Below are 17,631 nucleotides of genomic sequence, written 5' to 3' on the forward strand. Positions count from 1 at the left end.
TTTTTTTTTCAGACAGCCCAAAAAAGCTGTATGAATTCAGCCCTTTGAACAGGTGTAGAGAAAAGAAGATTGCAAATAAACAAGTACAACTTATGTAGAAGGATTTGTTCCATCTCTGTGTATCTCTATGTACAACCACTTTAATAAGGCAGAACTAAAGAAAAAAAAAAAAAAGAAGCAGGCAGATACTTTATTGCAGAAGAGAGTCTGTGCCTAGGCAGGACTGAAGTCATACCAGATGCGTAACTAGAACCTTCAGGGCCCCGATGCAAGAAACCATGAAGAGCCCCCCGGGCCCCTGGCCGGGGCTCTTCTCTTCAAGCCTGGGGCTCTTCCCACTGATCCTGGGGCCCTTTACTCTCGTTGTGGGGCCCTTTATTACGGTCCAGCAGCGGGACCCTTTCACAAGTTCTGCAGTGGGCCCCCTTCCTGCCAACTTGGAATGCCAGGGCCGGTTCGCAAGTGTGACCTTTGCGATCCTGGAAATTTTAATTATGTTTTTTATAATTATAAATACTTAATTATAATTAAGTATTATTTTATCTTTTTATTTTATTTTTTGACAATGTGACTGACTATGACTCTGTCCATTCAGAAAAGGAAGGAGCCGGTAAATTACATATTTACAGACCCCTTCCTGGTGCTCTATTGTGACACATCCTCTGCAGCAGCCGGCAGCACAGTGGGGGGGGGGGGGGGGTTCAGGGGAGCACACAGGGGCCCAGAGACAGCAGAACACAAGTGAACTGGATAGGAGGAGTGGCGGGGGCAGCATACAGAGGAACCAATCTCCTTCATTTTCCTCCTGCAGCTACAGGAGGAAAAAGGAGGACAGTGATTTTTCTACATGCTGCCCCCACCGCCCCTCCTATCCAGGTGTACAGGGGAGCCGCACAGGCCTCCCGGAGCATGGGGCCCGGTTGCAATTGCAACCCCTGCAACCCCTGTAGTTATGCAGTGTCTGCTTAAAGATTATCGGAGGAGTTGTCATACTGCACTGAGCTGTCCTATCAGGATGCAGGACCCCTGACCCTTTGTCTGGACAGTGCTGATTGGCACTGTGCTAATCACATGCACTCTCCCAAAAAAAAAACTCTAGCAATACACACCAAACTGAGCATGTGCAGCCTGACTCCGGTAACTCTGTCTTCTCTGAACATGTTATGGGGACAATGCAAGAAGAAGAGGATCTATGCGTACAGAATCAAACAGCCTTTTTACACAATGCAGAGGATTAACCCCTTAGGTTCCACAGAGAGAGTAACAAGCACGCTTTACTGCATATACAGCACAGACTGTTGTGGGTTTATAACACTTTAAGCTGGCCATACATGGTTCAAAACTCGTCTGGCCACATTTTGATTCATGTATCGGCACGGAGGTTGCACAGAACACAATTTACTGATTAACTTCTGTACAACCACCCTGCTGCATTTTCACAGTTTGATCAGCCCTGCTGGCGATATGCTGCAGTGCTGATCAGTGTATTCTGAGTAGGGATTGACCGATTATCTGTGGGGCCAATATTACCTTTTTTTTTTTTTTTTTTTTAAAGTATCGGCCACAAAACCTGCCGATATTGTTTCAAGGGGTTGTACCGGAGTGATGCCCGCAGCTACAGGCATCACCTCGGGACCGTTGTTTAGAGCGGACAGTTGGCTTTCTTGGAATGACAATCGATGCAGCTGAGCAGCCGCTCGATTGTCATTACAAGGAGAGGGAGGGGATGTCCCCCCTCCTGCCGGCTTCCGTTGCTCACCCGGTCTCCTGTCACACCGAACAAAGCAGCATTCGGCTCTGATCGAGTCTCCGATGTAAAAACCAGGAAGCGATGTTATGACATCACTTCCTGGTACTGGAGCCTTAAAAGGCGCCAGATTAAAAAAAAAAAAAGAGACCGTAATCAAAACAGCCAAACTTAGCGTTATGAATGCTTTTGAGTGCATAGGAGGAATTTGGGGGATTTTAGACCCCCGATCCCTCCATAAAGAGTACCTGTCATGGCCTATTACTGTCACAAGGGAGGTTTTACATTCCTTGTGAAAGCAATAAAAGTGATAAAAAAAAAAAAAAATTAAAAAAAGGACAGTGTAAAAATAAAAAAAAAAAACTTTAAATGTGCAGAATATTGCCACCTAATATTGGCTGAAGGGTGGCCGGAAAATCGGTATTGGCCCTGAAAAAACGATATTGGTTGATCCCCAATTCTGAGGGCAGGAAAGTCTCCTCGCTGTCAGAATACAATAGTTCAGCAGGGAGGATCCATATTGAGTTGTGTGGATTGGGGGAATCAAGTCAGTTTTTTTTTCGCTTAACTACCAGGTTTGCTCAATGTCACATGGGGTCTTTTGCTGGTTTCATGCTGCTGGATCTCCATCGTGGGGCCACACCTGGCTGCTCCACTTGCAGGGGGAAAATTCCATTGGGACAAGCAGGCTCTCTTGGTGATCCTGACAATAGCAGTTTTAGTGACAAACGTCAGCAGCCTATTAGCTAGCGGCAGAGCTGCTCATCTGACATCAGCCGAAGGAGCAATGACAATGTACAATATTCAGTATCCAATGGCAACCCAGCTGTACAGCGGGCACTGCAGTCCTGATAGAACAGGATGTCTGGTTGTTGGCGGTTTGGACCCTTCACACTGCCTGGTGTATTATAAGACAGACAGACAGAACTGTACACACTACCAAATCCTCCTCCAATATTAAAGGGAATATTCCTCCCTTCTCATTCCAGCAACACAAGCAACGGCCATGTACAAAATACAGTTGCCAACAGCAACCCAGCTCCTCCCACAGCTGTCCAGGTATCAATGTGTGATCAATCAGGGAAGAGCGATTAAGTGATTCATCACCGACTAAAATAACAACACAACATATATTGAATGGATTAAAACGCAGATACAATCTATGAAAAACCATCATTATTTCGATTGGTATTATCATCAATAGTCTGACACACACAGATATGTGTTCAATCAGAAATGACTGAGAAAATTCCACCACTGCTCATCTACTGGCCAGTCTCACAATTGGTTGAAAGCTTCCTAATGGAACAGAGGGGGCGCCGTCTATGACAGATTTGATTCACTAATTTTACCCCCATAAAATGATCGATTACATGGTCATATCTGTACGTGTGTGGTCATCCTTAGATGAGGATTCCTGATTGTTGGGGTTTACTGCACTGTGCATAAAACCTGTATAGTACATACACCCCTATATATCTATATAATATGTAATGTACCCCTATATACTATACACCTTTATTTTATACGTATCCCTATATAATATATGCCTCTTTAGAATGTGTACCCCTATATACTATATGCCCCTATATGATATATACTCCTGTATAGTATGTGCCCCTATATAATCCCCCCATATGATCTATACCGCTATGTAGTATGCATTCTATATTATATTATATATACTTCCTATATAATATGTACCCATTTAAAGAATGCACCTCTATTTCATTTATACCCCTATATAGTATGAACTCCTATATTACATGTACACTTATAGCGTGTGCACCCCTATATTATATACATCATATATGTACCTCTATATAATATACACCACTCTAAAATAAATACCCCTACATAGCAGCCACCGCTATATTATATATACCCCAAAATAGTATGCATTGTATATTATATGTACACGTATAGTATAGTGTGCACCCCTATATTATATACACCCCTATATGTAATATGTATCCCTTTATAGTATGCACCCCCATATGATATATCCCTTTATGTAGTATCCATCCTATATTATATGTAACCGTATATTATATATACTCCCTATATGATATGTATTCATATATAGAATGCACCCCTATTTTATATATATACCCCTATATATTATGAACCCCTATAATATATGTACACGTATATAGTATGCATCCAATATTATATATGCCCCTATATGTACCCCTATAAAATCTATATAGTATGCACCCCTATATAGTCTGCACTGCTATATAATACACACCCCTAAAAGCGTTCCACCCTTACCTGATATATACCCCCATAGTATATAAACCCCTTTATAGTCCGCACTGCAATACGATACACACCCCTATATTATCTGTACCCCTATATAATATACACCCCTAACTAGTCTATAGTTCACCCATATATGTATATAGTATACACCCCCACATAGCATAGCACCTGACATAGGAGATAATTATTGGGGTGAGTTCTGGCTATTTCCAGCCCCCCATTGTCCCCCCTCTTACCATGTATGGGCCACAGTGAACCTCCTCTGTTTGGGGATGTTACTGTTGATGAGCATCCTGCGGAGGAGCCGGGGAGAGTTCCTGGGGGAGATGATGGGGGAGAGCCGGGGGGAGGCGGTGGAAGTCTTCCTTGGGGTCCGGGATTTGTCATGCTGCAACAGGTTCTCCCGCAGAGTCTTCACCAGATCCTCGTTCAGGTACGGATTACTGCCGCCACCACCACCGCCACCACCGTGTCCGCTCTCCACCTCCGGGACCGCCAGGGTGTCCGAGCTGGGCGCCGACTGCTGCGACTGCTGAGCCATCTCCTCTCCTATCCACCGCACAACTTACTGCAAAGTCTCCGCCACACCGATCACTGCAATCCCACCTCTGCCATACCCAGCACCGGAGGAGAGCAACTCACACTGACACCTACCGACTCCTATAACTACTCTACACACACTGCCAGTACCGAGAGAGAGAGGGAGGAGGAGAGCCGACACTGCATGACTCTTCTATATACACCCAATCTCTATATACACCCCTCCTATATATACCCTCCTTTATATACACCTCTTCTCTATATACACCCTCCTATATATACACCTCTTCTCTATATACACCCTCCTATATATACTCTCCTTTATATACACCTCTTCTCTATATACACCCTCCTATATATACTCTCCTTTATATACACCTCTTCTCTATATACACCCTCCTATATATACTCTCCTCTATATACTCCCCATCTCTATATACACCCTCCTGTATACATCCTTATATACACCCATTCTCTATATACACCCCTCCTATATATACCCTCCTTTATATACACCTCTTCTCTATATACACCCTCCTATATATACTCTCCTCTATATACTCCCCATCTCTATATACACCCTCCTGTATACATCCTTATATACACCCATTCTCTATATACACCCCTCCTATATATACCCTCCTTTATATACACCTCTTCTCTATATACACCCTCCTATATATACTCTCCTCTATATACTCCCCATCTCTATATACACCCTCCTGTATACACCTTTATATACACCCATTCTCTATATACACCCCTCCTATATATACCCTCCTCTATATACACCCCTTCTTTATATACACCCTCCTGTATACACCCCTTCTCTATATACATCCTCTCTTATATACACCCATTCTCTATATACACCCCTTCTCTATATACATCCTCTCTTATATACACCCATCCTATACACACCCCTTCTCTATATACATCCTCTCTTATATACACCCATTCTCTATATACACCCCTCTTATATGCACACCTCCTCTATATACACCCTCCCCTATATACACCCCTTCTCTATATACACACTCCTCCTATTTACATCCCTTCTCTATATACACCCCTCTTCTTTATACACCCCTCCTATATACAACCCTTCTCTATATACACCCCTCCTCTATATACAGGGAGTGCAGAATTATTAGGCAAATGAGTATTTTTGAGGATTCATTTTATTATTGAACAACAACCATGTTCTCAATGAACCCAAAAAACTCATTAATATCAAAGCTGACTATTTTTGGAAGTAGTTTTTAGTTTGTTTTTAGTTTTAGCTATTTTAGGGGGATATCTGTGTGTGCAGGTGACTATTACTGTGCATAATTATTAGGCAACTTAACAAAAATCAAATATACAGTATACCCATTTCAATTATTTATTTTTACCAGTGAAACCAATAGAACATCTCAACATTCACAAATATACATTTCTGACATTCAAAAACAAAACAAAAACAAAATCAGTGACCAATATAGCCACCTTTCTTTGCAAGGACACTCAAAAGCCTGCCATCCATGGATTCTGTCAGTGTTTTGATCTGTTCACCATCAACATTGCGTGCAGCAGCAACCACAGCCTCTCAGACACTGTTCAGAGAGGTGTACTGTTTTCCCTCCTTGTAAATCTTACATTTGATGATGGACCACAGGTTCTCAATGGGGTTCAGATCAGGTGAACAAGGAGGCCATGTCATTAGCTTTTCTTCTTTTATACCCTTTCTTGCCAGCCACGCTGTGGAGTACTTGGACGCGTGTGATGGAGCATTGTCCTGCATGAAAATCATGTTTTTCTTGAAGGATGCAGACTTCTTCCTGTACCACTGCTTGAAGAAGGTGTCTTCCAGAAACTGGCAGTAGGACTGGGAGTTGAGCTTGACTCCATCCTCAACCCGAAAAGGCCCCACAAGCTCATCTTTGATGATACCATCCCAAACCAGTACTCCACCTCCACCTTGCTGGCGTCTGAGTCGGACTGGAGCTCTCTGCCCTTTACCAATCCAGCCACGGGCCCATCCATCTGGCCCATCAAGACTCACTCTCATTTCATCAGTCCATAAAACCTTTGAAAAATCAGTCTTGAGATATTTCTTGGCCCAGTCTTGACGTTTCAGCTTGTGTGTCTTGTTCAGTGGTGGTCGTCTTTCAGCCTTTCTTACCTTGGCCATGTCTCTGAGTATTGCACACCTTGTGCTTTTGGGCACTCCAGTGATGTTGCAGCTCTGAAATATGGCCAAACTGGTGGCAAGTGGCATCTTGGCAGCTGCACGCTTGACTTTTCTCAGTTCATGGGCTGTTATTTTGCGCCTTGGTTTTTCCACACGCTTCTTGCGACCCTGTTGACTATTTTGAATGAAATGCTTGATTGTTCGATGATCCCGCTTCAGAAGCTTTGCAATTTTAAGAGTGCTGCATCCCTCTGCAAGATATCTCACTATTTTTGACTTTTCTGAGCCTGTCAAGTCCTTCTTTTGACCCATTTTGCCCAAGAAAAGGAAGTTGCCTAATAATTATGCACACCTGATATAGGGTGTTGATGTCATTAGACCACACCCCTTCTCATTACAGAGATGCACATCACCTAATATGCTTAATTGGTAGTAGGCTTTCGAGCCTATACAGCTTGGAGTAAGACAACATGCATAAAGAGGATGATGTGGTCAAAATACTCATTTGCCTAATAATTCTGCACTCCCTGTAGACCCCTCCTATATACATCCTCCTCTATCTACACACATTCTCCATATACACACCTCTCCTATATACACCTATCCTTTATACAGTTCCCTCATCACCCTCTCATATTTACAACTCCCTTATTACCCTCCTCTATATACACAACTCCTTCACCACCCTCCTCTATATACAGTTCCTTCACCACCCTCCTCTATATACACCCTATATGCTATATACAGTTCCCTCGCCACCCTCTCATTTTTACAATACAACTCCTTCACCCCCCTCCTCTATATACAGCTCCTTCTCCGCCCTCCTCTATATACAGCTCCTTCACCACCCTCCTCTATATACACCCTATATGCTATATACAGTTCCCTCGCCACCCTCTCATATTTACAATACAACTCTTTCACCACCCTCCTCTATACTCTATATACAGCTCCTTCACCACCCTCCTCTTTATACAGTTCCCTCACCACCCTCTCATATTTACAATAAAACTCTTTCACCACCCTCCTCTATATACAGCTCCTTCTCTGCCCTCCTCTTTATACAACTCTTTCACCACCCTCCTCTATACTCTATATACAGCTCCTTCACCACCCTCCTCTATACTCTATATACAGCTCCTTCACCACCCTCCTCTATACTCTATATACAGCTCCTTCACCACCCTCCTCTATACTCTATATACAGCTCCTTCACCACCCTCCTCTATACTCTATATACAGCTCCTTCACCACCCTCCTCTATACTCTATATACAGCTCCTTCACCACCCTCCTCTATACTCTATATACAGCTCCTTCACCACCCTCCTCTATACTCTATATACAGCTCCTTCACCACCCTCCTCTATACTCTATATACAGCTCCTTCACCACCCTCCTCTATACTCTATATACAGCTCCTTCACCACCCTCCTCTATACTCTATATACAGCTCCTTCACCACCCTCCTCTATACTCTATATACAGCTCCTTTACCACCCTCCTCTATACTCTATATACAGCTCCTTCACCACCCTCCTCTATACTCTATATACAGCTCCTTCACCACCCTCCTCTATACTCTATATACAGCTCCTTCACCACCCTCCTCTATACTCTATATACAGCTCCTTCACCACCCTCCTCTATACTCTATATACAGCTCCTTCACCACCCTCCTCTATACTCTATATACAGCTCCTTCACCACCCTCCTCTATATACAGCTCCTTTACCACCCTCCTCTATACTCTATATACAGCTCCTTCACCACCCTCCTCTATATACAGCTCCTTTACCGCCCTCTCTTATACACTACCATGCCACAGGTTCTTCACCAGCTTCTCCCATATACTACTATAGCACAGCTCCTTCACCAACCTTTCCCATACCCTACTATGTCACAACTCCTTCACCAACCTTTCCCATACACTACTACAGCACAGCTCCTTTACCAACCTCTCCCATACATTACCATGTCACAACTCCTTCACCAACCTCTCCCATACACTACCATGTCACAGCTCCTTCACCAACCTCTCCCATACATTACCATGTCACAGCTCCTTCACCAACCTTTCCCATACACTACCATGTCACAGCTCCTTCACCAACCTTTCTCATACATTACCATGTCACAACTCCTTCACCAACCTCTCCCATACCCTACCATGTCACAACTCCTTCACCAACCTCTCCCATACCCTACCATGTCACAACTCCTTCACCAACCTCTCCCATACACTACCATGTCACAGCTCCTTCACCAACCTTTCCAATACACTACCATGTCACAACTCCTTCACCAACCTCCCCCATACACTACCATAGCACAGCTCCTTCACCAACCTTTCCAATACACTACCATGTCACAGCTCCTTCACCAACCTTTCCCATACACTACCATGTCACAGCTCCTTCACCAACCTTTCCCATACACTACCATGTCACAACTCCTTCACCAACCTTTCCAATACACTACCATGTCACAGCTCCTTCACCAACCTTTCCAATACACTACCATAGCACAGCCCCTTCACCAACCTCCCCCATACACTACCATGTCACAACTCCTTCACCAACCTCTCCCATATACTACCATGTCACAGCTCCTTCACCAACCTCCCCCATACAATAGACTACCATGTCACAACTCCTTCACCATCCTTTCCAATACACTACCATGTCACAGCTCCTTCACCAACCTCCCCCATACACTACCATAGCACAGCCCCTTCACCAACCTCCCCCATACACTACCATAGCACAGCTCATTCACCAACCTTCCCCATACACTACCATGGCATAGCTCCTTCACCAACCTCCCCCATACACTACCATAGCACAGCCCCTTCACCAACCTCCCCCATACACTACCATAGCACAGCTCCTTCACCAACCTTCCCCATACACTACCATAGCACAGCTCCTTCACCAACCTTCCCCATACACTACCATGGCATAGCTCCTTCACCAACCTCCCCCATACACTACCATAGCACAGCTCCTTCACCAACTTCCCCCATACACTACCATGGCATAGCTCCTTCACCAACCTCCCCCATACACTACCATGGCATAGCTCCTTCACCAACCTCCCCCATACACTACCATAGCACAGCTCCTTCACCAACCTCCCCCATACACTACCATAGCACAGCTCCTTCACCAACCTCCCCCATACACTACCATGTCACAGGTCCTTCACCAACTTCCCCCATACACTACCATGGCATAGCTCCTTCACCAACCTCCCCCATACAATACACTACCATGGCACAGCTCCTTCACCAACCTCCCCCATACACTACCATAGCACAGCTCCTTCACCAACCTCCCCCATACACTACCATAGCACAGCTCCTTCACCAACCTCCCCCATACACTACCATAGCACAGCTCCTTCACCAACCTCCCCCATACACTACCATGGCATAGCTCCTTCACCAACCTCCCCCATACACTACCATAGCACATCTCCTTCACCAACCTCCCCCATACACTACCATAGCACAGCTCCTTCACCAACCTCCCCATACACTACAATGGCATAGCTCCTTCACCAACCTCCCCCATACAATACACTACCATGACACAGCTCCTTCACCAACCTTTTCCATACACTAGCATGTCACAGTTCCTTCACCAACCTCTCCCATACCCACTTCCTGAGGGCCGCACAATAGCAAAGCATTTTCATGCACTGCATTAAAGCATCAGAAAAAAAGTAAACGTCTGCAGATACCCATACTGTAGCTGATGGCTTTTAATATTAGGACACTTACCTGTCCAGGGATCCCATAAAGTCTTTATCTGAGCTGATTTTTCCATCAGCTCGTGGGTGCTGCTGCTAAAAATTCGGGTAAGGGAAACTGACAGTGAAACCTTGCAGCTTCATAGCCAGTCCCCTACCGCACATGCACGAAGCGTGCTGCGCTTTGTGAATGGCCCCGCAGCGGGGAAAGGAGGGTGGGGGGCGAACCTCCGAATGACTTGGATGCAATAGTAACCTCCAGGATTCATGTCAGTGGACGCAATAATAATCCCAAGCATTGATGTCAGTGGACGCAATAATAACCACAAACATTGATGTCAGTGGACAATAATAACCCCAAACATTAATGTCAGTGGACGCAATAATAATCCCAAGCATTGATGTCAGTGGACGCAATATTAACCACAAACATTGATGCCAGTGGACGCAATAATAACCACAAACATTGATGTCAGTGGACGCAATAATAACCCCAAGCATTAATGTCAGTGGATGCAATAGTTACCCCTAACATTGATGTCAGTGTGTAAGCAGGTGCTTACAGGAGTGTTTTGTTAAAAATACAGTTCTCTATGTGGCCAAGCTCCCTTGCCACGGGTAACCAGTGAAGTGGCGTGGTATAGTAACCAGCCAGTGGAAAGTACTGCCTTGGTATTGGAGAAACGGTAACCCTGGAAGTGAGGGGGTTGGTGACCTGACCCCCCCCCCCCCCTCAGCGATCGGTGCCCCACATAGTCAGGACCAATCTCACGGCACCTATAAACCTAGTCTGGAAGGTACAGGAAGAGACAGAGGAAGTAAGAAGTGGATGATCATATAGTATTAAAGCTTGTTAGCAACAGAGAACCGAGCTGTGTACTCAGAAATGCTGCATCCGTAAGAAAGGAGAAGGTGTACAGTGACACGGGAAGAGTGCTTACAGTGAAGCGCTTGGTGCAAAAAGAGTTAAAGGTGCAATGAGAACGGCTCGCTTCAAAGTTGGGGTGGTGCCCTAACATAATGCTGACTTTCGCATTACTGTGACCACATGCCTCTGTTTCCGGGCATTGGTGAGCGTGTTCGCGGGGGTCCCCACTTTGGGCAATAGGCCCCCCCCTTACAAATGGATGCCACAATAGCCTCCAGTACTGTTGTCAGCAAATGCAAAAATAATCCATCGCATTAATATCAGTGATTGCAATAATAACCTCCGACATTGATGTCAGTGTACACAAAAATAACCCCCACCAGTGGTGTCAGTGGATGCATTAACCCCCAACATTAGTGTTGGTGGTCAGTGTATGCAATAACAACCTCCAACATTAGGGTTCAATGTATGGAATAATAACCCCCAACATTAGTGTCAGTGTATGCAATAATAACCCCCAACATTAGTGTCAGTGGTCAGTTTATGCAATAATAACCCCCAACATTGGTGTCAGTGTATGCAATAATAACCCCCAACATTAGTGTCAGTGTATGCAATAATAACCCCCAACATTAGTGTCAGTGTATGCAATAATAACCCCCAACATTAGTGTCAGTGGTCAGTGTATGCAATAACAACCCCCAACATTAGTGTCAGTGATTGCAATAATAACCCCCAACATTAGTGTCAGTGATTGCAATAATAACCCCCAACATTAGTGTCAGTGTATGCAATAACAACCCCCAACATTAGTGTCAGTGTATGCAATAACAACCCCCAACATTAGTGCCAGTGTATGCAATAATAACCCCCAACATTAGTGTTAATGTATGCAATAATTAACCCCCAACATTAGTGTCAGTGGTCAGTGTATGCAATAACAAACCCCAACATTAGTGTCAGTGTATGCAATAACAAACCCCAACATTAGTGTCAGTGTATGCAATAATAACCCCCAACATTAATGTCAGTGTATGCAATATCAACCCCCAACATTAGTGTCAGTGTATGCAATAATAACCCCCAACATTAGTGTCAGTGTATGCAATAATAATCCCCAGTACTGGTGTCAGTAAGATTTACTCCCCCCTCCCTCCTTCTCCACATTGGTGACCAAAGGAAGTAAAATTAAATCCCCCCACCCCCCTGCATTAAAAGTGTCCCTAAACATGAAAAAAAAAAAGACTATCAAAAAATGGTGTATTACATGCTGTTCATACTCAGTCACTATGAGATTTGTTTTCTGCATTCTTCAAAAACCTGCTTGACTTCGCTGTTTTCTATCTCCACCTTCTGTTCATCCCCATTTAGCTAGGGATTTTGCAGCTGTGGTGGCAGCTCTGCACATGCTCTGTTTTCAGTGAGTTTCTATCCTGAGCATCTCCTCCCTATCACATCTGAGCAGATGACTATAGAATCACACATGTGGGCGTATACACAGTGGTAAATGACAGCCCACTCTCCCTCCTCCTTTCATGTCCAATAACCAGCTAAACACAATGGGGGCGGGATTAGATGTAGATTAACGGAGGCTTCTCCTCCCTCTTATTCTAAGACACAGGCTGGAGGGGCATGACACATCCTGTGACTGGTAGAAATCTGTCCACACTATGTTATTTCCCCAAAAAAAAAAATAAAGATTAGATTTCAAATATAGGTTTGTATTCCAATTTGAAACAGTTTTTTGATCTTAATTATTTTTACTCTGTATTCAATGGCTTTTTTATTTTGAACAATTGACCAGCAGCAGAAGACTAGAAGCTCCTCCTGCTTATTTTTCCCTGCCGACAGCTGGATATCAATTTATAACAAGGTACTTGGAGGTTTCTATTTACCGTAATTAAAATAATTACAGTGCCATCGTCCATATAGAGAAAGAGAAGGGACAATGCAAATTAAACAGTGTGTGTTTTGTATCACTTTAACAGACAGTGGCATTGAAACTTAACCCCCCCACAACCACCAATATGGAGAGGAGGCGAAGGGGTTAAACTTTACTGCCATGACCTCCAATGCAGGAAGGGGGGTGGGGTTAAAGTTTCATCGATATGACCACCAATGCGGGGGATCATCATTAGCAGTGAAAGTTAAAGTAACTATGGGCAAAACTTTTGTTTTTTTTTCCTTTTGGATAAAATAAGGGAGGGTTATAACCTCTGTCAGATTTTTGTTCTCCATCTGTGTCCAATTGCAGAGACTTTCCTTCACGTCCTGTCCCATAGCCAAACAGGAAGTGAGAGGAAATCAGGGCCATCTTACCGAATGGGCACACTGGGAAGTTGCCCGGGGGCCCCACTTGTCTGGGGGCCCGACCTGTCCAACGACCCAACATTAGTCCCGATTCCCGTGTGCATCCCGTCGCCAAACTTAACAGGTGGCCCTGCGCTGCTGTCAGGCCACTAGGGCAGTGGAGGGGGAGCCCACAACTGTAGGAATGCCTGTCTGCCTCCACGGGAACAGGAACACACAGGACAGTCGAGTCTGACTCCTGTCCGTGTGTGTGTTCCCCGGACCCAGCCGCCAAACTTGGAAGCTGTCATAAGACTGGCACTGCTGTACCAATAAATATAGCCTTATCGATAATTTGCATTTTTATTCTCATGGGGTGTTGGCGGGGCCCCAGTGCACTGCATTGCCCGGGGCCCTTTATATCTCTTAATATGGCACTGGAGGAAATCCCTGCAAATTAAGGGAATTCCTTGTGGACCCCCAGGTCACCAGAAGTAGTGTCCCCATTGGAAGATTTCCCCTCTATTACTTTTCTGGGGACAACCCAAAATTTGAGGTTTTCTTTCACTTTCAATTATAATGGTAAACAAGACAGAGAGGGTGAATCTCCCTAAAGGTGCACAGACAGCAATAAAAACCTGACAGGCATTCTAACCCCTCTCCACTCTATTCAAAATTATTAAAAAAAAAAAAAAGAAAAAAAAGTGTTGCCTTTAGTTATACTTTAACATGCATAACACCAGCTGTTTTAATTTTTAGCACAATATCTGGGAGCACAGGATTAACCAAACTTGCTAATTACATGACAGGTTTTTCTGCAAGCACTCAAGTACATAATGGCGACATAGTGGCTTCTTTGTTTCCAGACATTATCAGTGTAATTACCATTTAGCACCTGGGTGACACTCCTCAGATCATCCTCAGAACTTTCACTTTCAATGATAATGGTAAACAGGACAAATAGAGAGGACGAATCCCCTAATGGGGGCACAGACAGAAATAAAAACCTGGCAGGGGCTCCAATCCCTCTTCACTCTATCCAAAACTTAAAAAATAAGTTTTGCCTTTAGTTATACTTTAAACCTCCCACCTACACTGGTGGTCATGGCAGTAAAAGTTAACTTCCTTCCCTCTCCTGCACAGGTGGTCATGGCAAATCCTTCACCAACCTCTCATCTACACTAAACCTCCACAGCTCCCTCACTGACCTCTTCCATACATAGGTGCTCAACCTGTGGCCATCCAGCTGCAAGTCCCGGCATGCCCTGCCTTGGGAAACATGCTTGTAACTGTCAGCCTTGCAATGCCTCATGGGATTTGTAGCTCTGCAACAGCTGGAGGGCCACGGGTTGACATGCTAAGCGGTCACAGCTCTTTCTTCAACCTCTTTTACAGTATATACTACTAGACTGCCACAGCTCCTTCACCAACCCTCCCATACACACAATTCACACAGCTCTCCCCTCCTGTACTGCTATGTGCCGGTAGACAGCTGCAATCTTTTAATTCATTTTTTCACAAGGCAGCTATAAATGATTAGTCCTATGACCTGTAAAATACTGCAATGCTGACAGCTGCTGCTCAGTTCAGGAAGACTTTCAGTTGAACTATTATAAACCTGTGCTATTCTAATCATCCATCAGACAATAGTTGCTTGGTTTCCAAAGACAGTGCTTGCATTTGGAGCTTCCTTCATGGATTTTCCCTTTAGAAATGTACCCAGTTTTTATCTCTGATTTTTACTATTACAAGGTTATTTCATTGCCATTGTGTAGAGTCCCGGTGCCCAACCTGCAGCCCTTTGGCACGTGTGCCACTCTCTGAGCCTCTGCAGATAGTAGTCTGTGCTTTGGTAATTACTCTAGTCCAGTGGTGGTCAACTTTCTTGATATAGTGCGGCCCCTCACATCACCAAAGCGCTGCACACAAAATTCAGTGAATATTCAGTGTCAGAAACAGCAGACACACAACAGGCTATTGTCAAAGACTAGGGGCATGATACAATAGACTGTGGACATAATAAAGAGAAGATGGTCAGAGATAAAAGAGATGGTCAGAGACTGTGGACACGATAAAAGAGATGGTCAGAGACTGTGGACACAATAACAGAGATGGTCAGAGACTGTGGACATGATAAAAGAAATGGTCAGAGACTGTGGACACGATAACAGAGATGATCAGAGACTGTGAACATGATAAAAGAGATGGTCAGAGACTGTGGACACGATAACAGAGATGATCAGAGACTGTGGACACAATAAGGCTTCATGTACACAGGACGTTTGAAAACCTCTTTTGAATGCTGGAACTTGACAGCTAGTAACTGACAGTTAAAAATGTCTGTTTTGCTGCATGTACATGCCGCGTTTGTGCCTGTCTAGTGTCGTTTACGCTTAGAAGCGTTTTTTTTCCCCATTTAAAATGGTCAGAAATGTATCGCCATTGAAAACACCTGTAAACAAAATGCTTATAAACGCATGTTACCGATTTAGACACGTTTGCACACTGTTACAAGCCTTTGGCATTTCAAATGCCACTAAACTCAACTGCTTCTAAACGGCTATAAGCGACTCAGTGTACATGGACAGATAATATAACATAGAGGAGAAATCAGGGGCTGCTAAAAAAAACACCTAACTGCTCCTAAACTTCAGTTTATCAGCAGCAGTGTACATGAGACCTAACAAAGGATGGTCAGAGACTGTGGACACGATCAAAGAGATGGTCAGAGACTGTGGACACGATCAAAGAGATTGTCAGAGACTGTGGACACGATCAAAGAGATGGTCAGAGACTGTGGACATGATCAAAGAGATGATCAGAGATTGTGGATTCGATCAAAGAGATGTTCAGAGACTGTGGACACGATCAAAGAGATAGTCAGAGACTGTGGACACGATCAAAGAGATGGTCAGAGACTGTGGACACAATAAAAGAAATGGCCAGAGATTGAGGAAATGCTATAGAGATTGTTGGAGACTGGGGACACGCTTTAGGAGAAAGTCCAAGACTGCTGACTACATGAAACTGCTATAACAAGGCAAAAGAAAAAGAAAAGCAAAAGAGAAACACAGATTAGTCTCTGCAGGAGCCCTTTAGGGCCATGCAAAAAAGGTACCAAAGGGCCAATATAAATGTTTAGGCCTCATGCACACTGGATGTTTTGCAAACTCTTCTAGAAGCCTTTCCACCTGGCAGCAGCAGCCTTTTGGCAGAAAGCCTGGAGCTTGTAAAAATGTCTAAAGCTTTTTACACACATTTAGTAACATTTACAGGCATCAAGGGCTTGGGCATTAATTATTTCATTGGCCAGAATAATCATTTATTCTGCCATTGAAATGAATTAACGCTCAAGCACTAGACCCGTCTAGCAGCGTTAAGTGCTTTTCTTCAAAACTCTGCAGGAGGGGGAATTAGAATGTTCGTCAGTTTTTATTTCTGTCTGTTCCCCCATTAGAGAGAATCATCCTCTCTGTATGTCCTTTTTACCATGATCATTGAAAGTGAAAGAAAAAGAAAATCCTAAATTTTGGGTTGTCCCCAGAAAAGTAGAGGGGAAATCTTGCAATAGGGACATTAGTTCTGATGACCAGGGGGTCCCCAAGGAATTCTCTTAATTTGCAGGGATTTCCTCCAGCTTCTGTTTGGCTATGGGACAGGAAGTGAAGGTAAATGTCCGCAATGGGACACAAATGGCGAAAAAATTATATGATAAGGGTTAGAACCCTCCCTTGCTCTATCCAAAAAAACAAAAAAAAAACAAAACATTTTGCCTATAGTTCTACTTTAACCTTCCTAGCGGTATTCCCGATTGTGACTCGGGGTAAGATTTTAGTGCCAAAAGCGGTAACCCCGAGTCACACTCGGGGTAGCGCTAAGAAGATCGCTGGATGCTGGAGGAGGTTTTACTTCCTTTTTTCTCCGGGATCCAGCGAAGACTGCGAGCGGTGTGCTTCCTCCCGATCGTCTGCGAGCCCCGGCTTCCCTCTCCGGCGAC

General features: G+C 44.3%; 1 protein-coding gene across 4 annotated transcripts in view; it reads right to left on the reverse strand.

The window, feature by feature from the left end:
* The window catches only part of PDE4D (phosphodiesterase 4D), a gene marked incomplete at its 5' end in the record, with an annotated part of 2,078,604 nt that overhangs the window by 1,044,824 nt on the left and 1,016,149 nt on the right, over positions 1–17,631 (reverse strand). Inside the window, one exon of one of the 4 annotated variants that reach the window (XM_082255261.1) lies at positions 4,249–4,553. The exons of the other annotated variants lie outside the window; for them this stretch is intronic. Within the exon in view, the coding sequence (XP_082111387.1) occupies positions 4,249–4,553 (305 nt within the window). Of the gene's footprint in view, positions 1–4,248; positions 4,554–17,631 lie in introns of those variants that run through there. 4 annotated transcript variants of the gene reach the window in all.

Source organism: Pelophylax lessonae (genome assembly GCF_965119305.1).
Source record: "Pelophylax lessonae genome assembly, chromosome: 1".
Classification (NCBI taxonomy): domain Eukaryota; kingdom Metazoa; phylum Chordata; class Amphibia; order Anura; family Ranidae; genus Pelophylax; species Pelophylax lessonae.